At 35.6% G+C, this 23,222-nt stretch overlaps 1 protein-coding gene across 3 annotated transcripts in view; it reads right to left on the bottom strand.

Annotated features, from left to right (window-relative positions):
• CCDC14 (coiled-coil domain containing 14) overlaps window positions 1-23,222 on the bottom strand; it is a 53,250-nt gene that overhangs the window by 14,665 nt on the left and 15,363 nt on the right. For 2 of the 3 annotated variants that reach the window (XR_015240247.1, XM_025913897.2), the window contains exons 6-10: window positions 19,903-20,139; window positions 19,698-19,792; window positions 18,299-18,797; window positions 15,756-15,897; window positions 3,478-3,560 (exon numbers count right to left, since the gene is read on the bottom strand). Coding sequence is in view for 2 of the 3 variants with exons in the window: in XM_025913897.2 (XP_025769682.2) it covers window positions 3,478-3,560; window positions 15,756-15,897; window positions 18,299-18,797; window positions 19,698-19,792; window positions 19,903-20,139 (1,056 nt within the window). In the remaining variant the exon portion in view is untranslated. The remainder of the gene's footprint in view (window positions 1-3,477; window positions 3,561-15,755; window positions 15,898-18,298; window positions 18,798-19,697; window positions 19,793-19,902; window positions 20,140-23,222) is intronic. The other variant, XM_086675224.1, reaches the window with a different exon arrangement.

Here is a 23,222-nt window from a genome sequence, read left to right as displayed (position 1 = left end):
AAAAAATAGAAAAGGAAAGAAAACTTCCAAACTCATTCTATGGGGCCAGCATTACCCTGATTCCAAAACCAGACAAAGACTCCACTAAAACAAAGAACTACAGGCCAGTATCCCTGATGAAGATGGCTGCAAAAATTCTCAACACATTGCTAGCAAATCAAATCCAACAGTACATTAAAAGAATCATTCACCATCATCAAGTGGGATTTATTCCTGGGATGCAATATTTGCAAATCAACCAATGTGATACATCACATTAAGAAGAGAAAGGATAAGAACCATATGATCCTCTCAATAGATGCAGAGAAAGCATTAGACAAAGTACAATATCCATTCATAATAAAAACTCTCAACAAAGTATAGATGGAGGGAACATACCTCAACATAATAAAGGCCATATACAAAAGAACCCACAGCTGATATCATCCTCAATGGGGAAAAACTGCAAGCTTTTCCTCTATATAGTCAGGAACAAGACAGGAACAAGTCCACTCTCACCCTGTTATTTAACATAATACTAGAAGTCCTAGCCTCAGCAATCAGACAACACGAAAAAATAAAGGCATCCAAATCAGCAAGGAAGAAGTCAAACTCTCACTATTTGTAGATGACGTTGATACTCTATGTAGAAAACCCAAAAGACCACCAAAAAAATTGCTAGAACTGATACATGAATTCAGTAAAGTCTCAGGATACAAAATCAATGTACGGTAATCTGTTGTACTTCTATACACCAACAATGAAACAGCCAAAAGAGAAATCAAGGACTCGATCCCATTTATAATTGCACCAAAAACCGTAAGATACCTAGGAATAAACCTAACCAAAGAGGTTAAAGATTTGTATTCTGAAAACTATAAAACACTAATGAAGGAAATTCAAGACAACACAAAGCAATGGAAAAACATTCCATGTTCATGGATTGGAAGAATAAATATTGTTAAAATGTCTATACTACCCAAAGCAATCTACACGTTTAATGCAATGCCTATCAAAATACCACCAGCATTTTTCACAGAGCTAGAACAAAAAATCCTAAAATTTGTATGGAACCACAAAAGACCCCGAATAGCCAAAGCAAAGCAAAGCAAAGCAAAGCAAATGCAAAGCAAAGCAAAGAGGAGGCATCACAACTTCAGACTTGAAGTTATATTACAAAGCTGTAGTGATCACAACAGTATGATACTGGCAGAAAAACAACACAAAGATCGATGGAACAGAATAAAAAACCCAGGAATAAACCCACAACTGTACGGTCAACTAATCTTCAACAAAGCAAGAAAGAATATCCAATGAAAAAAAGTCTCTTCAACAAATGGCATTGGCAAAACTGGACAGCAACATGCAAAAGAATGGAACTGGACTGCTTTCTTACATCATACACAAAAATAAATTCAAAACGGATGAAAGACCTAAATGTGAGACAGGAAACCATCAAAATCCTAGAGGAGAACATAGGCAGTAACCTCTTTAACATCAGCCATGGCAACTTCTTACTATATATGTCTTCTGAGGCAAGTGAAACAAAAGCAAAAATAAACTATTGGGACTACTTCAAAATAAAAAGCTTCTGTACAGTGAAGGAACAATCAACAAAACTAAAAAGCAACTTACACAGTGGGAGAAGATATCTGCAAATGACATATTGGTTAAAGGATTAGTATCCAAAATACATAAAGAACTCACAAAATTGAACACCCAAAAAACAAATAATCCACTTAAAAAATGGGCAGAAGAAATGAGTAGACATTTTTCCAAAGATGACATACAGATGGCTAACAGAAAAGATGCTCAACATCACTCATCATCAGGAAAATACAAATCAAAACTATAATGAGAGCGGTGCCTGGTCAGTTAAGCTTCTGACTGTTGATTTCAGCTCAGGTTGTTCTCTCAATGTTTTGGGAGTTCGAGCCCCACATGGGGCCCCATGCTGAGAGTGCAGAGTCTGTTTGGGATTCTCTCTCTCCCTTTTTCTCTGCCCCTCCCCTGCTCACACATGCACACTCTCTTTCTCTCTCTCAAAATAGATTTAAAAAACCCAATGAGGTATCACCTCACACCTGTCAGAATGGCTAAAATGAACCACACAGGAAACAGGTGTTGGTGAGGTTGCAGAGAAAGGGGAACACTCTTACACTGTTGGTGGGAATGCAAACAGGTGCAGCCTATCTGGAAAACAGTATGGAGGTTCTTCAACGAGTTAAAAATAAAGCCAAGAGTGCCTGGGTGGCTCAGTTCGTTAAGCACCCACTTCGGCTCAGGTCATGATCTCATGGTTCATGGGTTTGAACCCCACATCAGGCTCTGTGCTGACAGTTCGGAGACTGGAGCCTGCTTCCGATTTTGTGTCTCCCTCTTTCTTTGCCCCTCCCCCACTTGCACTCTGTTTCTCTTTCTCTCAAAAATAAAAATAAACATTAAAAAAAATATAAATAAATAAAATAAAACTATCCTATGATCCAGCAACTGCACTACTATGTATTAACCCAAAAGATACAAAAATACCGATTCAAAGAGATACATGCACTCTGTTGTTTACAGCAGCCTTATCAACAACAGCCAAATTATGGAAAAAGCCCAAATGGCCATCTACTGATGAATGGATAAAGAAGATGCGGTGTGTGTGTATGTATACACAATGGAATATTACTCAGCCATAAAAAAGAATAAAATCTTGCATTTGCAATGATGTGGATGGAGCCAGAGAGTATCAATGATAAACAAAGTAAATCGGTCAGAGAGAGAAAATACCATATGATTTCACTCATATGTGGAATTTAATAAACAAAACAGATGAACATAGGAAAAAAAGGGAGGCAAACCAGGAAACAGACTCTTAACAATAGAGAACAAACTAAGGGTTACTGGAGGAGAGGCAGGTGGGAGAATGGGTTAAATTGGTGATGGGTATTCAGGAGGGCACTTGTTGTGTGAGCATTGGGTATTGTATGTAAGTGATGAATCACTAAATTTTATATCTGAAACTAACAATACACTGTATACTAACAAACTGGAATTTAAATAAAAACCTGAACAAGAAAGGAAAAAAAAAAGAAAAATGCTCCCTACATGTTAAGTGAATAAATGCAAGCTACAGAAGAGCATATCGAGTGTAATCTCATTTTTAAAAAAGAAAAAAATAAAATACATATATAGTTCTATTAGTGCCTGGCATACAGTAGGAACTCAGTATTTATGAAACACATTAATTCTATATGAACAGAAGACATGTGAAAGGAAGTACAGCCTTTTAAAAAAGAAATAGGGGTGTATTATTGGGACATAATAGCACAGATCTTTTATTTTTGTTTCTGTGCTATTTTAATTTTTAATAAGGGTATTATTCCTATTTTTTCAAATGTAGATTAAAAGAAAGTCCTCTTATGACAAAATAATTAAGAAAGCTCAATTCTTTATCAGTATTTCCAGAACCACAAAGAATTTATCATCAGTTCTTAAAGTTCTTTTACCTACATTCAAGGTTGCATTCCAGAGAACCAGGTGCCTTTTGAGTTTTTTCTTGTTCTCTAAGTTGTCGGTTTAAAATTCTCAGTTGCCTAAACGAAATAATAAAGAAACATGATTCCCAAACTCATTTAACAGTGTACATCTAACAGCCTGTTAAAAAGGATAACACCTCCCCTCTCCTAACCATCAGTTTCTTCTCTGTAATTGAGAGTCTGTTTTTTGATTTGTCTCTTTTTCTCTCTTTGCTCATTTGTTTCTTAAATTCCACATGAGTGAGATCATATGGTATTTGTCTTCCTCTGACTGACTTATTTCGCTCAGGGGTGGGGATTAAAGAGTACACTGATGTTGAAAAAAAAGATTAAAACAATAAAAAATAAAAAAGAGCATGAAAGACAGTACCCACTTAGGATAGCAGAAGTCCATCTCATCCCCAGAACAAAAGACAAAAACCAAATAAACAAAACAACAAAACCACATCACTGCTACTATGTATAGAGCTTTTTTTTTTTTTTAATGTGATATTTTTGAAAAGATTGCCTGGGACAACATTAAACTCTCCCCTCACAAGAAAAAGGCTGACTTTTCTCTTATTCTTCTTTTTTCCTTTTTTTGTTCTCTCAATTATTTCTTTGTCTTTTTTTTTTTTTTTCCGTTTCCTATCTCCTCTTGCTATTTTCTTCTTCTGTCTTCCTTCTCTGTATTTTCATTACTGTAGTAACAATGTACTCTTTAAAAGATCTAACTATGAACTAGAACACCTACAGGGACTGACTGTTATCAGACATGTATTTGCTTGGTCTGTCATACATTGAAAAAATTGGGAAATGCAAATCTATGTTTCTAATAATTTCTTTATTAGATGGAAAATGTAATGGCCTTATTTTAAAAGACAGAATGCTAAGAAGCAGCAACTTTGCCCTACAGTGAACTTCACAATGTGTAGTCCCCTCACAAATAGGAACATACAAGAGGAACTACAAAAATGTTTACTTCTAGGAAGTTAATGCTGAAAAAATGTTGTCTCTATTATCTTTCCAAAATTAATTACCTGAACATATTCTGTATTAAAATATTTATTTTTGTTACTGAATCTAAAATTATAGTGCTCTACCTCACATCACTTGCATGTATTAATTCCAGATAGATGAAAGAGGTATACAGAAAATATACAAACAAACAAGAGCAACTATACAAGCTTTAGGTAGAAATCTACATAATCTTGAAGTGGGGAAGGCATTTCTAAGCAAGATTCGAAACCCAGCAACCATCAAGGAAAAGAATAAAAGATTTAACAGTATCAAAATTTAAAACTTGTTCTAGAATAACATTCTGGAAGACAATACCTGCCACATATATAAAAGACAAAAGATCCATAACACTTAAAGAGCTCCTGCAAATCGGTAAGAAAGGCAATAAAAACGGGCAATTCACATAAGAAATAGAAATGGCTTATAAGCATATGAAAAATGCTCAGCGTCACTAATATGAAGAAATGCAAATTTAAAACAGGAGATATTTTATAGCCACAGGATTGACAAAAATGAGAAGAAATAACATTATTTGTTGGTGAGGCAAATTAATTCTCTCGACTGGTGAGAGCCTAACTGATATAACCAATTGAACGGCAATTTGACAGTATCCAATGTGATACTGTGAAAATGTATTATCTTTAATGTGAAATGTTAATGTGAAATGTGAAATGTTTATTATCTTTAACAAAATAATTCTAACTCTAAGTTATCTAGCCTAGAAATATAATTGAGCCTTGAATAACATGTGTTTCAACTGTGCAGGTCTACTTATCCACAGATTTTTGATAAACACAGTGAAGTACTGTTAATGTATTTTTTCTTCCTTATGATTTTCTTAATATTTTCTTTTTTCTAGCTTACTTTATTGCAAAAATATAGTACATAATACATATAACATACAAAATCTATGTTAGTCAACAATACATTCAATGTTATTGATAAGGCTTCTGGTCAATAGTAGGTTATTAGAAGTTAAGTTTTGGGGGAATCAAAAGTTACACACAGATTTTTTACTTTGTAGGGTGTAAGGACCCCTAACTCTTGCATTGCTCAAGGGTCAACGGTAGTACATGTGCAAAAGCATCTACAATCTTTAGATATATACAAAGATGTTCACAATAGCAATATTTAATAGCGAGAAGTTAGAAATAACTTAAAATGCCACATAAATTATGGTACATCCATAATAAGAAATACTAATACACAGGTGTTGTTTTTAAAAAGAGATATCTACATGTACTGACATGGAAATATCTTCCAGACACATTATAAAATGAAAAAAAGCAAGCTACAGAAGAACAACAGTATAATACAATCCCATGTTTGTTTCAATACAATTCTACTTTTCTGAAATTTCCCCTTTATAACACAGAGTGAGAATCTAGAAAAGGCAACAGAGACTGGCAATCTGCAACTCCAACTAGAATGCTGCTTTCGGTATTTTCTAGGAAAACAGAAGGTACTGAGGTCCTCTTACACACCAAGTATGTGACAGAAGGTTTGCTTGACAATCTTTTTGTACATCCATGGTCAATTTCTTCTCTTCTTCCCCTATATGGCCAACCTAAACTCTCATCCCTCACTGTAAGCCTGTCATTCCTATCCTCCAACTCTCAGTAGGATACTTTCCTGTTTTCACTAAAAATAATATGGCTTGGGGACAAACTGTTATCCTTCTGCCCAGGGTGTACAAATGTATCCATATATATACACTAATCCTCACCCCTTTCTTCTAGTCTTAGAGAAGGGGGACCTCATCAACTTCCTCGATCCCATTTCTTCCTCTACCTTAAAGGACTCTGCTCCTATTCCACGCCTTTTCTCTTCTGCACCTACAGCTTCTCACTCTTTACTGGCTCATGTGCCTCAGCTGAGATTAACAAAACAGCCCCCATATTTAAGAAGATATTCCCTCCAACCCAAGTGTACAATTACCTATTCTCCTTCCCTCTCATTCTCAGCTTTCAAAGCCAGACTTTTTTTTTTTCAGTATATGAAGTTTATTGTCATATTGGTTTCCATACAACACCCAGTGCTCATCCCAAAAGGTGCCCTCCTCAATACCCATCACCCATTCTCCCCTCCCTCCCACCCACCATCAACCCTCAGTTTGTTCTCAGTTTTTAAGAGTCTCTTATGCTTTGGCTCTCTCCCAATCTAACCTCTTTTTTTTTTGTCCTTCCCCTCCCCCATGAGTTTCTGTTAAGTTTCTCAGGATCCACATAAGAGTGAAACCATATGGTATCTGTCTTTCTCTGTAAAAGCCAGACTTTTAAAACATAATTGATCTAGGGGCACCTGGAGTGGCTCACTCGGTTGGGTGTCCGACTTCGGCTCAGGTCATGATCTCACAGTTCGTGAGTTCAAGCCCTACATCGGGCTCTGTGCTAACAGCTCAGAGCCTGGAGCCTGCTTCGGATTCTGTCTCCATCTCTCTCCTCCCCTCCCCCGCTCACACTCTGTCTCTCTCAAAAATAAACAAACATTAAAAAAATAAAACATGATTATTCTATAAAAAATGATATGACAAAAAATAATCTTTTTAAAATAGTTGCACGTTTTTAGCAAATATTATCTATTATATTTTCATATACTTGATTTAAACAAAGGAAAAGAACTGCTGACATTTAGGCAAATATTTCTTTTTTCAGTGTACTCATTGTTTTTAAATATAGCTTTATTAAAATAAAACATATTAATTTTTTTTTTTTAAGTTTATTTATTTTTGGGACAGAGAGAGACAGAGCATGAACGGGGGAGGGGCAGAGAGAGAGGGAGACACAGAATCGGAAACAGGCTCCAGGCTCTGAGCCATCAGCCCAGAGCCTGATGCGGGGCTCGAACTCACGGACCGCGAGATCGTGACCTGGCTGAAGTCAGATGCTTAACCGACTGCGCCACCCAGGCGCCCCTAAAATAAAACATATTAAACTGCACATATGTGAAGTATATAATTTGATTATACTAACATATGATGTGGTGGAACCATCACCACAATTACTATATTCATCACACCCCAAAATTTCCACATGCTCCATTTCATAATATCCCCTTCCCAAACAACCACTAATTTATAAATTAGTTTGCATTTTCTAGAATTTTATATTATATATTTATATAGTATACAATTATATTAGCTTTTTTTGTTTTTTGGTTTTTTTTTTTTTTTTTGAGAGAGAAAGAGCATGAGCAGGGGAGGAACAGAGAAACAGGGAGAGAGAGGATCTCAAGCAGGCTCCATGCCCAGCATGGAGCCCCATGTGGGGCTCGATCCCATGACTGAGATCATGACCTGAACTGACATCGAGTTGGATGCTTAACCAACTAAGCCACCCAGGCACCCCTACAATTATATTGTAAATGGAATCATATGATACATACTTATCCCGCCTTCTTTCATTCAGCATAATGATTTTGAGACTCATCCATGCTGTTGCACATATCAATAGTTCTTTCCTTTCCACTATTGAATGGTATTCTATTGTGTGAACATACCACCATCTGTTTATCCATTCACCTGCTAACAGACATTTAGCTTGTTTCCTTATGGACATTCACAAGTAAGCGTTTATGTGGACATATGCTTTTACTTCTCTGAATACATACCTAAGAACGAAATGACTGGATCATATGGTTTATGTTTAATTTCTAAGAAACTACCAAACTATTTTCCAAAGTATTTGCACCATTTTATATTCCCACCAGTAAATTATGCAAGTGCCAGTTCCTCCACATCCTTACTCACATCTGGTATAGTCTTTTGAATTTTTAGCCATTCTAATGGATATGTAGTGTTATCTCTTCATGGTTTTAGTTTGCATTTTCCTAATGATTAATGATGAGATACTTTCATATGTGTATTTGATATCCATCTATCTTCTTTGATGTAGTGTCCATTATAATACTTTGCCAGTTTTTTGAGTTGTAACAGTTCTTCATATGTCCTATAAGTCCTTCATTAAACATATTGCAAATATTCTCTGTTGTTTGCCTCTTTACTTTTAGTAATAGTGTCTTTTGAAGAGCAAATTTTATATTTTGATGAAGTCCAACTTATAAATTTTTTCTACTTATATTTTTCATTATATTTAAGAAATCTTTTCCAACCCAGAATGACTAAGATTTTTTTAATCTTTTCTATAAGTTCTATATATTTTAGTTATACATTTAGACTTGTGATTTATTTCAAGTTAATTTTTATACGTGGTGGAAGGTAAAATTTGAAGTCGTTTTTTTTCTTTCCTTTTTTTTTTGTTTTTGTTTTTGTTTTGTATATGGCTCTCCAATTCCAGCACTGTTTATTGAAAAGGTTATTCTTTCTTTCCCCATTGAATTTCCCCAGCATCTTTGTCAAGAATTGGTTATCTTTGTGTGTTAGTTTATTTCTGGACTCCATTCTGTTTCAATTATACATGTCTCTCCTTACACCAATGCCACACTGTCTTGATAACTATAACTTTATGTCTTGAAATAGTATAGTACCAATTTTATTCTCCTTTCCTTAAGTTGTTTTGGTTTGGTTATTTTAGATTCTTTGAATTTCCATATAAATTTTCGAATCACCTTTCTACAGAAAAACCTCTTGGGATTTTGACCACAACAATTACATAGAATCTATAGATCAATTTGGGGAGAACTAACATCTTAACAATAATAAATCTTTTAATCTATGCATCTGGTTTATTTCTCACTTATATAGGTCTTCTTTAATTTCTCTCAGCAATGTTTTATAACGTTCAGTATACAAGTCTCACACGTTTTTAATCAAACTTACCCCTAAATTGATCATATTTTTTGACAATACTATTAAAAGTACTGTTTTTAAATTTCATTTCAAATTGTTCATTGCCAGTATATAGAAATATAATTGCCTACAGTATATTGATCTCATATCCTACAACCTTGCTAGGCTCATTTATTAATTTTAGTTGCTTTTTTGTAGGTTCTGTAGTATTTTCTACAAAGACTATCATGTCATCTGTGAATAATACAGCCTGTACTTTAAAAGGCTTTTATAGGGGCGCCTGGGTAGCCCAGTTGGGTAAGTGTTGGACTTGAGGATCCTTGAGTCAGGTCAGGATATCACAGCTCATGAGTTTGAGCCTCGCATCAGACTCTGTTGTGGACAGCTCAGATCCTGGAGTCTACTTCGAATTCTGTTTCCATCTCTCTCTGCCCCTCCCCCACTCATGCTTTGTCTCTCTCTCTCTCTCTCTCTCTCTCAAAAATAAACATTACTAAAACATTAAAAAAATAAAATAAAGGACTTCTATTTCCTTTTTTTTGCCTTATTTTACTAGTTAGAACCTCTAGCACAATTCTAAGCAGAAATAATAATCACTACTTGTTGGATATCATTTAGACATTTTTTAGGCCTATAGAAAGAGGAAAAAATTAGCCAGACAGAATTTTTAAATAATAGGATAATATTACAAATACTATCTTATAGGGTGCCTGGGTGGCTCAGTCAGTTAAGTGGCCGACTTCGGTCCAGGTCAGGATCTCATGGTTTGTGAGTTCAAGCCCCGTGTCGGGCTCTGTGTTGACAGCTCAGAGCCTGGAGCCTGCTTCAGATTCTGTGTCTCCCTCTCTCTCTCTGTCCCTCTCCTACTTGCACTCTGTCTCTCTTCTCTCTCAAAAATAAATAAACATTAAAAAAATACTATTTTAAAATATTATGTATTGAATTTAGGATTACATGATTTTATCTGAAGGAAAAAGTAACAAGTGAAATTAGAACTAATGAACTTTAGACAAATATTTCTCTACCTCAGGAAATATTATTCCTAGATAACTTTAAATAAAGGAAATAGGATATAAAAACATTAATTTTGGAATCTATATTGTGAAGATTACTAACACATTCTACTCTGTAACGTTAATTCCCATAGCTGTCTTAGTTCTATGTATAGATTCAATGTTCATCTCTAATCCACTCCTTTATTTGAATTCATTTCTTGGTTGACTGGAATTTGCCATTCAATAATTTTTTTGTTCGTTTTAAAGGAGTCCAAGAGTGCTGCATTTTCTAAGTTCTTGCACTCCTGAGATTACGACTGCTGACTTTACATGGAAAGGACTGCTGGGTCACATATGGGATTCTTGGGGCATCCTTACTTTCCCTTAGCTCTTTGTAAATAATGTTCTAAGATCTTCAGGCAATGAATATTCCTGTGAAAAGGCTGAGGCCAGCCTGATATTTTTCTTTTTATATATTTGCTTTTATTTTGAGTGTCTATAAAAGTTAATTTTATTTTATCCATATGATATAGTGACTTTATTAGCTTATGTGTTGGTGTGGATCATTATAATAGTTTTCCTGGGATCCTGAATGCCCTGCTGATCCACTGACACAGATCTTTAGATTACTAAATTTCCCATTATTTACTTATCTTTAAAAAAATTTTTTTTATAAATGTTTATTTTTGACAGAGAGAGAGAGAGAGAGAGAGAGAGAGAGAGACAGAGCATGAGTGGGAGAGGGGCAAAGAGATAGGGAGACCCAGAATTTGAAACAGGTTCCAGGTTCTGAGCTGTCAGCACAGAGCCTGACGCGGGGCCCTAACTCACGGATTGCAAGATCGTGACCTGAGCCAAAGTCCGACGCTCAACCGACTGAGCCATCCAGGCACCCTTCCAGGCACCCATCCAGGCATCTTTTATCTTTAATCCATTTGTTCTGTTCTCTTTATCAGAAACGCTAATTATGCCAAATTTTGCATTCTTTGTTTCTCTTCCATATGTATCTTCTTTACAATAATTTTTAATTATTCTCTATTTTGTTTTGTTTCTTCAAGCTTATCCACCATTTCTTCAGTCATTTAACAAACATTTATCAGAATGTTAGGCACAATTCTCAGCACTAGAAATACAGCAGCAAATAAAAGGGACAAACATTCAGCCTTCTCAAATTCACATGGAAAAGAGAACAGACATTACCAGAGGCTAAGGGGAAGGAAGAAAGGCAATTACTGTTTAATGGGTACAAAGTTTATGTTGGGGATGAAAAAATTGGGGGAAACAGATAGTGGTTGTGGGAACACAGCATTGTGAATGTATTTAATGACCCTGAAATGTATACTTACAAAATGGTTAAAAAGACAAATATTATGTCATATATATTTTACCACAAAATTATATATATGTTTGCTTACCACAAAATCATATATATTATCAATTATATATATAGGTATATATCAATTATATATATATGTATATATCAATACTTTTTTTGAAAAAGGGTTTGGGAAGAAGAATAAGTGAAGGCTGGTTGGAGCCACTGAACTATGAATTTAGTAGTAATTGAAACCAAAAGATTTGGGGGGAAAAGAGCAAAACCTAAAAAAACAACAAAAATGAGCGTTCATATTACTTAGGTTCTAATGGAATATAAAAAATACCCTAATGGAATATAAGATCCCTGACTTCATATTTGTTTATTTTGTTTTCATTTTTGTGAGATTTTTTTGCTTCATTTTCCTGACCTCATCTAATTCACTTTTCTTCTCCTTTTCCTGTCTTTTCTCCTTTAAACATTCTCTCTTTTCCTGCCTTTAAGAAGGATTCTATTATCCTTAATTTCCTTAAAACTATGGAATACTGTTTCAAGTTTTCTTGGGTTTTCTTTGAGCAATTCATCTGGTGATGTTTATTCTCGACCCTCTTTTATCTCTTTTGTCAGTCTGTTTAGTCTGAATGCTATGCAAAGATCTTTCCTATAAAGTCTTCCTTCCCATGGCTTTTGTGACATCCCTCTCCCAGCTTTCCTGCCATATCCTGACTTGCTCCTTCTTGGGTTTCTCTCACAGTCTCCTGCTCCCGTATTCTTTCCCTAAAAAGCTGTTATTCCCACCAGTTCACCCTTGCCTACGTTTGCACTCTATACCTTCCTGATGAATTTGCCGCTTACACGCTGATAACAAATCACTTGTTTTTTTTTTTTAATTAATCTATTTAAATTTAAGTTAGTTAACATACAGTGTAGTATAAGTTTCAGGAGTTGAACCCAGTGATTCATCACTTACAATGTAACACCCAGTGCTCATCCCAAGGAGTGGCCCCCTTAAGCCCATCACGCATTTAGCCCATTTCCGCAATCACTTCCCCTCCAGCAACCTTCAGTTTGTTCTTTGTATTTAAGAGTCTCATGGTTTGCCTCCCTCGGTGTTTTTATCTTACTTTTCTTTCCCTTCCCCATGTTATCTGTTATGTTTCTCAAATTCTACGTGAGTGAAATTATATTGTATCTGTCTTTCCCTGACTAATTTTGCTTAGCATCAAACACTCTAGCTCCATCCTAGGTCACATCACTTCACAAATCACTTAGGGTTTTTTGTTCATTTTTTTAAATAAATCACTTGTTCTTAATCACCATTTTCTCCAGTGCCTACAACAGTGCCAAATCTATAACTCAACAAAAATGTGTTCAGGGAGTAACTCCCAAGTCTGCATTTCTATCCTGGATCTTGTTCCTGTGCTCTACTTATTACCGTATAGATCTCCAGATGGTCTAAATGACAAACTCTGCATATCTAAATCTTAACTCACAGGCTTTCCCCTATCTTTGAACTCAAAAATAACATGAATAAACAAATAAACAATATATTCTTCCTCCAGTGGCTTCCATCTGAGAGAATTATGTACCATCTGTCAAATGACTAAGCCCAAAGACCAAATGCCACCCATGTCTCCTCCCACTCACTTCTATTTCATTTTTGTTGTTGTTGTTGTTCTATTGTGAGTACATAGTGGTCTCAGACTTGAGTCTAAAGTCAGGAAGTGGTCATGAATTCTAACCTACCCTATAAATATTAAGGAACTCTCTAGCTCAATGGTTCTTAACTGGAAGTAGTACCCCTGCAAAACCTCATGCAGGAAATCTGGGAATGTGCCAGGGCTTTTGGGGGTCACAATGAACTGGGCACTATAGACATTTCATGGGAAGGGACGAGGAAGGCTAAATGTTGAGGATTTTATCAGAAGTTCCAAATAAAAATTGTGCAGCCCAAATTGCCATGCCCAAATACCATAGAATCATTGCACCTGGCTATTTTTTTTAAGCCACAAGATGGCAATAAACTCCAAGAGAAGTCCTGAAAGATCACTTTTCTGGCTAAATAGAAACATGTAGTTTCTAAATGTCCGGACAGAAAAAAAAAATGTTTTTGACTGAAAATGCTGAAAAACACTTTTTAATAAACCTATGTATAATGGAAATTACAGATGACTCTTTCCAAATAAAGTTACCAAAGAGGCACAAAACTTCCTATACCTCTGCTGGAAACCTCATTCCACTAAAAAGACAAACAGACAAATTCTTTATTTTTCAATAATTTCATTTTTAGAAGGTCAAGTAAACAGTGGGAATAGTATGCTATATAATCTTTGTGCTCTAAGGACACAGAACCAAAAAGATCTGGTGCCATGTCTGAAGAAAGTGGTTGAACATCAAACTAATACCTTTTTAAAAAATTAAACACAAGCAGTGACCAATAAAGTAGTATGTCTCATTTTCCTGAGTGGCTTGTAAATTAGCTCCTAAAACAATTCTAAAATGTTCTAAAGAAGGAAAATAAATAAGAACTCCTGATACTTCCCATCAGCACATGTTAAAACAGACAATAGTCTGAGACTAAGTTCTGGTATGTTTATTTAAGAAAAAAAAAAATTACTTGACAGTCATACCTTTAAAAACATGTTTCTTTCAAACAGCTTACAGTACAGTTTTGTTCCACAAAATACACTTAAATATTGAAGTACTGAAGTATAAGTAAGTTAGATTCTACTTCCTAGCAAAAGCAATGCAGAAGTGTACAAATTAAGATAATTTGGCCTCTAAAAGCAAACTGCCTGGTTTGAATCTTCTTATATACATGACATTGGATAAATTATATAACCTCTCTGTGCATTGGTTTCCTCATGTGTAAATGAGAATAACACAACAGAGCCATTCTGAGAATTTAAAGAGAGGACATATATAAAGGACATAACCTGGCACATCAGAAACATTCAATAAATGTTAGTAGTACTCCTGGCTATTACCATTACTATTATTCATACTTGTTTTTTATTTTGAAAAATTAATGCTATCGCTTAGGTCAGAACTGAAGACGTTATTATTAAAATTTAAAACCAGCAACCTCATCTTATATCATAGTATCTTAGAGACTAATGACCATTAGAGAAATAATCCTAAGCAAGTAAATCTCACTAGGTGTCATGCCTTTGCAGGCTCCAGATCTATAAATTTAAGCTGCTCTCCCAACTAGGAATCCTATTTTACTGCTTTCTGATTTCTTAAAAATGTTTGTGCAGGTCCTTGCAGGTCCTACCCAATACAATGTCTACAGCTCATACAACTCTTAATACCTTCTCAGGATGCACTCACACTGCAGTGCTGCAGAAGCACTGAAAATGGATTCTAATTCTCTGCAAAGTATAAACCCTGGAGTAGTGGCCTTGGTGGTCATCGCTGAAACATGCAAAGTTAGGATATTGCTAATAATATGCAAATGGTTTCCAACATAAGTTATGATAGCCAAAAGACAAAATATCTAAGAATTTAAGTGAGTTTTTTCTGTGACTGAGTGTGGTGGAGCTACTGGTGCTCACCCCCATCAGGTTCTCCTTTCCTTCTGGGGTGCACGGGCAGTATGGGAAAATGTTATGTCCCAGACCTTTATATTAGGCACGACCATATGTGTCATTGCCCCATTTTAGCCCACAAAATAGAAGTGGAAGTGAGACTGTCGCTTCTGGGCTGGGAGGTACAGAGACGGTGTGCCAGATCCATGTTCTCTTTTCCCTGAAAAACATTATCTTAGGAGACAGTGGCCTCAGAAAATAGAGGGAATCTAAATCCTGCGTCCTAGGATGACGGCCCATGCTGGTCTCGGCATAAGGGAGAAAGAAACTTTCACCGTGCTATACCACTGAGATTCTTAAGTTTCATATTGCAGCAGAGCCTAGACTAGCCTGACAAATACCTTGAGGAACTTCATTTTTCCTCTGTACCCTATGACCAAGTGACGATGGAGGTAAAGGAGGTGGGAGGAAAGACATACCAGTGAGCAGAAGCAACAGAAGTTAGAGAACGCTGGCAATGTTTAGAAATGGAGAGGTAAAAGTAGAAACACAATAAAATACTAAATCTATTTTTCACACAGAGTCCTAGATATCTCATTTCGCACCTTTGTTCTGGCCATGGGACATCTCTGCAAATGACAAAAATATGCAAAGAACAATGCTTACCTGCGTAACTGGGCATTTTCACTTCTTAGTGGTTGCATAGCCAGTGCTATTTCAACTTGAATATTTGTGTTTCCACTTATTGCTGGAAGCAGAGATATACACATCTCCAATTCTCTAATCAATCTCTGAATTTCTGAATCCTCTATGTACGGGCAAAGAAATAATAAAAACAATACCATTAATTGCTTTTGGATAAGATTATTTATGTATATTACTAAAAAAGAAAATTTCCCAGATAAGTACATACTTACTATAAACAACTTGATTACTTATAAATTTGATATATAAATTTTATTTTCCTCTTTTCTGCCTGAATTTGCTTACTCAAAAGAATTCTAAAGAAATTCAGTAAACTAAAGATTAATCTTCAATCACAGAATTATTAGTGTTTTGGTTTTTTTTCCAGTTAAAGAGTCTAGTAAGAAGATAACTATGTCTCCCAGTTCATATTCATATTCCCAAAGGACTACTGGATTCCTTATCATTGCTGAAGGGATTCCTAGAATTGATTACAGTATTAACGTTTACAACACAACCTTTGATCCTGGCATAAGCAAATAATTCTCTTTAGGTGATTCAATTTGGCAAAATATTGAGGGAGGATCTTCTCTGATAAGGTTTTAGTATTTAATATTATAAAGTAGATTTAAAACAACCAGTCACACCTTATCTGGTGTTGCATCAAAAGCAGTACCATTTCTGCTATTAATTGTGGAGAGTGCATGGTTTTAGAGGTGGCAAACAGACAGGTAGGTGGATTTTGGATCTTTTGTCCTTTTATATTTGCCCCTTCATTTCCATTCAAATTTTCTGTCGACTGAAAACATTTAATAATTATAGTATTAACTCTCTTATACCCTAAAGAAGTAGAAAGTATATTTTAAATTATAAAATGTGACTCAATCCCACGGGTGTTTTAATGTTTTATTATTTATTCTTGAGAGACAGAGAGAGACAGAGCGTGAGTGGAGGGAGAAGGGGCAGCGAGAGGGAGACCCAGAATCCGCAGCAGGTTCCAAGATCTGAGCTGCCAGCACAGGGCCCAACTCGGGGCTTGAACTCACAAACTGTGAGATCATGACCTGAGCTGAAGTCGGACACTTAACCACTGAGCCACCCAGGCGCCCCAATCCCACGGGTATTTTAGCCCCCTAATGTAAAGTATATGTACATAGTAAACATCTGAGCACATAGTAAACAATTACTGAGAAATTCCCTACCAATCCTTTGTAGAATGGTTTTGATCATAAGCATTAGAGGCAGAGACCTGAGCTCTGCCATTTTCTAGCAATAGAGTTTTAGTCAAACTTCTTAACTCTTGAGCCTAGATTTCTTCTCCATAGTTACCTGGAGATAACAACAATACCTCATAGGACTGCTGTGAGGATTAAATGAGATAATGCATATAAAATAGCACAGTGCCAGGCACATGTAAGTATCCAATAAATGATACCTAACATTATTACTCTTATTATTACTGTTATCATGATTCAGTATTTGGTCAAGAGAATAGTGATAAATTGAAAGTCTGAAAACACAGAGATTTTAATATATTGAGCCTTCAAATTAATAGTGCTATGTTCTTCCTATAAGACATTTTAAGATTTGGAATTTCTTTTTGTCTGAAAATATTAGGTATTCAGTCAGTGCTTCCACAATCAATTACTGTGTTTTCTAAGATGCCAAAACTGTAACTCACTCCAAGTGAAAGCCATTATTTAGCATATACACACAATGAAAACAAATGAATACAACTTGGCTCAAATATCTCATAATTCCATCTGAGACATTTGTCTTGATTTAATTAAAAAACCCACAAGTAAATTGAAAAGGGCATTAAAAAGTTTGGATTACTCCTCCGAGTCAGATTTGTTAAACCTTTGCAACAGTTGGTTATTAAAGAAATTATAGGAAGAAAATCTGCATCTTTTTAAAATAGGAAAAATTACCAGTCTATGCTAGGGAGTTAATCATCTTTAGGGGTCTTCTAACCCCTAAAAGTTTATGGCTATAAATTCTCTTTGATTGAATCTTTCCAAGGTCCTTCGGAATCAAGTAGAATGAAGACATGCTTGCAAGTAAAAGACTGTTTTGATTCTTTCTTGTACATTTCAAACCCATAGGAAACATGAGGGATCAAAATCTAAACAATAAAATAGGCAGAACTCACTTCCTTATTAGCTCAAGACATATTCCTATGGAAAATATCACAAACTCTGTTTATTTTTCTAAATTTAAATGATGACTAAATAATAGGATACTGCTATTTAGCATTACCACCACAGAAATTCATTTTATTTTTTTTAATTTTTTTTTCAACATTTATTTATTTTTGGGACAGAGAGAGAGCATGAACGGGGAAGGGGCAGAGAGAGAGGGAGACACAGAATCGGAAACAGGCTCCAGGCTCTGAGCCATCAGCCCAGAGCCTGACGCGGGGCTCGAACTCACGGACCGCGAGATCGTGACCTGGCTGAAGTCGGACGCTTAACTGACTGCGCCACCCAGGCGCCCTGAAATTCATTTTAAAAGTGCTCATATACCTTGCTCTGCTACCAGGGCCTTGAGCTCTCCCAACAAATACTTTATAGTTCTGACTTTTTCAGCACTCTGGTTCACATTTTTTGTTTTCTGCACATCCTTTATTCTTGAATCTTGCACGTGTATGTTTAAATCCTTTCTTTCACTTGGGACTTCTCCAATGTGTTCTTTGGTACATCTATCTTCATTACTGGACAGGAAAGCTGGTGGAAACAGAGTGGGGCTTTGGTGTGTCTGACTGTGCTGACGAGAATGCAATAGATTCATATATGTTTGAAAACATTTTAGTAGGTCTGGTTCCTTAGGAACTTCGTGTTGTGGCAGAATCCCACTGACAAGACCCAGCTGCTGGAATGGTGGAAGAGGTGGCCTGTCACTTTTGGGCAGGCTGCGTGGAACTCCAAGACCAGTACTGAAGGAATTCTGTAGAACGTTTGTACAGTTCATAGAAGCAGTTTTACCTTGTGATGCAAACTGGTTGTCACCATCAGTCTGAACTTCCTAAAGACAGAAAAAAAACAAGGTAAGCCTTCAAAAATGTGAGTACTGACTTGTAGGCATTAACTATAATCAACTCAAACCAGAAATATTAGAAAATGACTTCTGCAGAATGGAGTTATAGATTACCAGTGAGGAAGCCAGATTTTGCCTCAGCACAATATTCTAGTTTTTTCAAGCTTATTAATTAGTTCCCCCTGCGATATGGGAACATTATAAAGCCATGACTACAATAAATTGTTTACAAATATCACATATGGTTTAAAGGCATCAAAAATCAGTCCACCTTGGGACTGAAACAAACTTCCACTTTGGGAAATTGCATTGCAAGAAAATAAGCTCAAACATACAAAAAGCTTTTGCACAAACATGTTTACAGAACTGTTATGGTAGTAAAAAGCTATTACTTAAATGTCTAACCATAGGGGAGCAATTACATAGAGCACAGTATATCCACTAACTAGAGTATTCATTCACTTATTAAAAATTTACAAAAGGTATATATTAATACAGAAACACGTTCACAGTAAAATGCTAAATAAAAAAAGTAGTATATAAAACTTATAAAATTTAATTATGACCATATTCTTAAAAGTAAACTTAAATAAAAACCAGAAAACAAAATCAGAGAATTAAGTGATTAGAAAGTGCTCTATCAATATGTTAACAGCAATTGTGCTTAAGTGGTAGGTATGGGTGATTTCTTTTTTCTACTGATCTCTTTCCCTCCCCCTCCCACATTGTCCTTAATGAATGGGTAAAATATTTCTAGAAAAAAGTAATTTGAATAATTAATATTTACATCCTTGGGCATTACTACAATCAGTAAATTCAAATTTCTCTCTTAAGGTGACAATTCCTAAAGGCAAATAATTATTTGTAGAATGTATAAAATGTACCCACAGAATGAACCATAGGAGGGCAGGATGGAGGCTGAAGTAACTGGACTGGGGTGGAGGTTGATAAGCCATAACTAGAATGTGGAGTTGCCTGAGACTCTAAAAGGTAAGAGGGGGAAAAGTTATCACATCTCATACTGCTTTTACAAAAAGTAGGAAACTTAATTAGAGTTTATATTCATGCATTTTAAAACATCATTCATACTAACCAGAACCAGACATGGTATGGTAGGGTATAGCAGGAATTCCATCAGGGTTGTTCTTTGAAGCCAAGTTATTCATCAGTGACATTTGGGTCTGCACATGCTCACAGAGGGCTTGGTAGATTATCGGTGAATACATTCTATAATGATCTTGAAATGACCAATTCTGTGGTATATCTGATGAGTCTCTCTCACTTCCAGCAGAAGTTTCATTAGGTACATATTTCTTATTATCTGAAGATACTAATGTGGAAGAAGGAAAAAAAAATTCTTGAAATAGGATTCTTCAAAAACTTTTATCATAAAATACAAGGGAAGAAAAAGACTCTCAGAAATAGCTCAATTCACCATATACTTTACAGAAGGGCTTTACCACTATCACCCCCTAAAGAAAATCACCTCAGGGGCGCCTGGGTGGCGCAGTCGGTTAAGCGTCCGACTTCAACCAGGTCAAGATCTCACGGTCCGTGAGTTCGAGCCCCGCGTCGGGCTCTGGGCTGATGGCTCAGAGCCTGGAGCCTGTTTCCAATTCTGTGTCTCCCTCTCTCTCTGCCCCTCCCCCGTTCATGCTCTGTCTCTCTCTGTCCCAAAAATAAATAAACGTTGAAAAAAAAAAAATTAAAAAAAAAAAAAAAAGAAAATCACCTCAAATTCTCTTTTAAAAGTAGTTAATGAATTGTGTAAGCTCTCCAGTCAAAAATTATCTCCACTACATCTTTAAAGTCTCTATTAAATGGTATTTGTGAAATCTCTCCTTCAATTATAAGACCCCTCTTTAAGGGTGTTATTTTAAAAATCCAGTAAAACTCTTTCACCTTGCTCCTTGTCCAGTTCATGCTCTCAGGGGAAAACGGAATAGGAGAGACAGAATAGTCTGTAAAAATTTGAATGCTTGAATCATTTTTTTTAAAAAATCAGAGCTCCAAGACCAAGAATAAAAGTGTACTTAATCTAGACAATGGGCCCTCAAAGAAAATCTTAACCTGGCATTTAAAGTTTCCAAAGCCTGACCACAACCAACTTTTCCCACCAACTTTTTCCAACTCAAATTTTCATTCCAGTCAAGTCAATTTAGACACCCAAAAAGCTTCTCTCACCTTCCTATAACATTACTTGTGATGAACCATTCTTCCAACTCAATTCTACCCACACACCAAGGCTCATCTGAAGGCTTCCCTCTTCCATGAAGCGTTTTCCAATCATTCTACTCCAATGACCGCTCTTCACCATCCCAGAGCACATAGTGTCTATATGAGTTATATGTCACCTGCACATTACACTATATTGCTTATCTTTCATTCTCTTGTCTATCTGACTAAACTGTAAGCTTCTTTAGGCAGGGCTGTATCTTGTGCTTCATTATTTGCCCCCATAGAGTCTCATTATTAGTCTACCTACAAAGTAGTACAAGGGAGAAACCTGGAATTAATAAACGAATACATGAAAAGCAATGTTTTCTACATAGCACTACTCTAGAGATCTAGAGAGAAAAGTATCAAGATCTGTTTCCCTAATGAGATCCCCTTCGCAAACTTTTTCTACAAGATTATTAATAGAAATGAGCGTGTTCTTGGTAGATCATTGGTTATCAGGGTGCAAAATAAATTCAGAAAATATCTAGCTTTTGGTAGTAGCTAAATATATATTCTAGATACAGCAAATGTATTCCCAGGTGTGAGTGTTCATGGTTACCAAAAGATCTGTACAAGGATATTCACAACAGCTTTATTTGCAGTAGCCAAAAATGTTAACATCCAAATAGCCATGAATAGTAGAAATGGATAAACTGTGGTATACTCGTACAATGGAACACTATGCAGCAATGGAAAAGAACAAATTACTCATTTTTCAACTGCCTCTATGAATCTGACAGACATAATGTATGAAAGATGTCAGACACAGACTACATAGTATACAAGTATATTTATATGAAGTTCAAATATAGGTAAAATTCTCCAATGCAGAATAGGTAAAATTCTCCAGTGCAGATAGAAGTCAGAAAACTAGTTACTTAAGGATGAGGGTAGGTGGTGAGGATGATGATGGGGCAGAAGCATGGTAGGGTGCTAAAAATGTTCTATATCTTCATCTGGGTGGAAGCTACATGAGTGTATACATACGTAAAAATTTGTCAATTTGTGCAACTGATTTATGCAAGTTACTCATTGTTTAAAAAGTGAAGTTTTAAAAAATGGTATGGAATTCTCCAAATATATATAGCTTACTAAAAATAAAAACATTGCCAAAGCATAGAACTTACATGTAAAAGCAAAAAGTTAAAGGCAGATTAACTAATATAACCAATGAAGATTGAAAAAAAATCTAAAGAAAAAAACTACTAAATTATTATTTGACTATGAAAATGGATGCGATAGTAGATGCTTCTATTTAGACTTGGGGTATGCTTCCTTTTGAGATGATCTATTCCTGTGAACATATTTCCCAGACTTGAGTACAAGTTCTAACAGTTACTAGCTGAGTAACTTTTGGCAAATTACTTAACCTCTCTTGGCCTCTTCTTCCTCATCATAAAAATGATAATAATAAAAGTATCACCTACTTTAGCACACAGTAAGAACTTAATGTTAGATCTATTACCAAATTGCTACAAAGTCTTAACTCAGACAAGTAAATATTTCATATTCACAAATATTCCCATCCGATATCAATACTATACCTCTAAACATGTGCCCTCTGAGGTGATTAAAACGAAAAAGAAGTTATTCTCCATTATCTGAATAGATGAGCAACAAACTGGTTAATGAACATTTCTGCAAAAAAATTATTTATTGGAAATACAATTTTATAATAAATCAAGTGGAAAAGTATCTCTAAAATATTTTTAGCTTTGAAACCTAAAATGGTGGAGGATGAGATCACAGGCAGCCCATGGCCATACTGCACACTGGTCTTCCTTTCCTCCTGATTCCTGGTCTCTCTTCTGCACTTGAATTTTCTTTGGTCCCATAAGACAGAATTGCCTGGTTTGATGAATTCTAGATTTCACAGTTAGGGGTCCCAAGCATTGGCTCTCATTCACCTTCTTTTCAAGGAGTAGTTTTCACAATCTCTGATAAAGCTGAGCTATACTATTATGCCTCTGCATCTGCTAGAAGATGTCATCATCCAACATAAATTAATAAACTTCAAACATATCTCTTAAAAAATCAAAGCCTTAGAATTAAAATAACTCAATTTATTCCTTTATTAACTTAGTCTATACAAAACTCTACTGATAATGCTACAGATTTGTATTTAAGAGGCAAATCTTAAAGCAAATTATTCAAGACAAGGTAAAAACCATAAATTCATATAAAAGATTGCAT

The sequence above is a fragment of the Puma concolor genome, chromosome C2, assembly GCF_028749965.1.
Source record: "Puma concolor isolate L17-30 chromosome C2, mPumCon1.1.hap2, whole genome shotgun sequence".
Lineage (NCBI taxonomy): Eukaryota > Metazoa > Chordata > Mammalia > Carnivora > Felidae > Puma > Puma concolor.
Note: the sequence above shows the minus strand (reverse complement) of the source record. Positions and strands in the feature narration are given on the sequence as shown.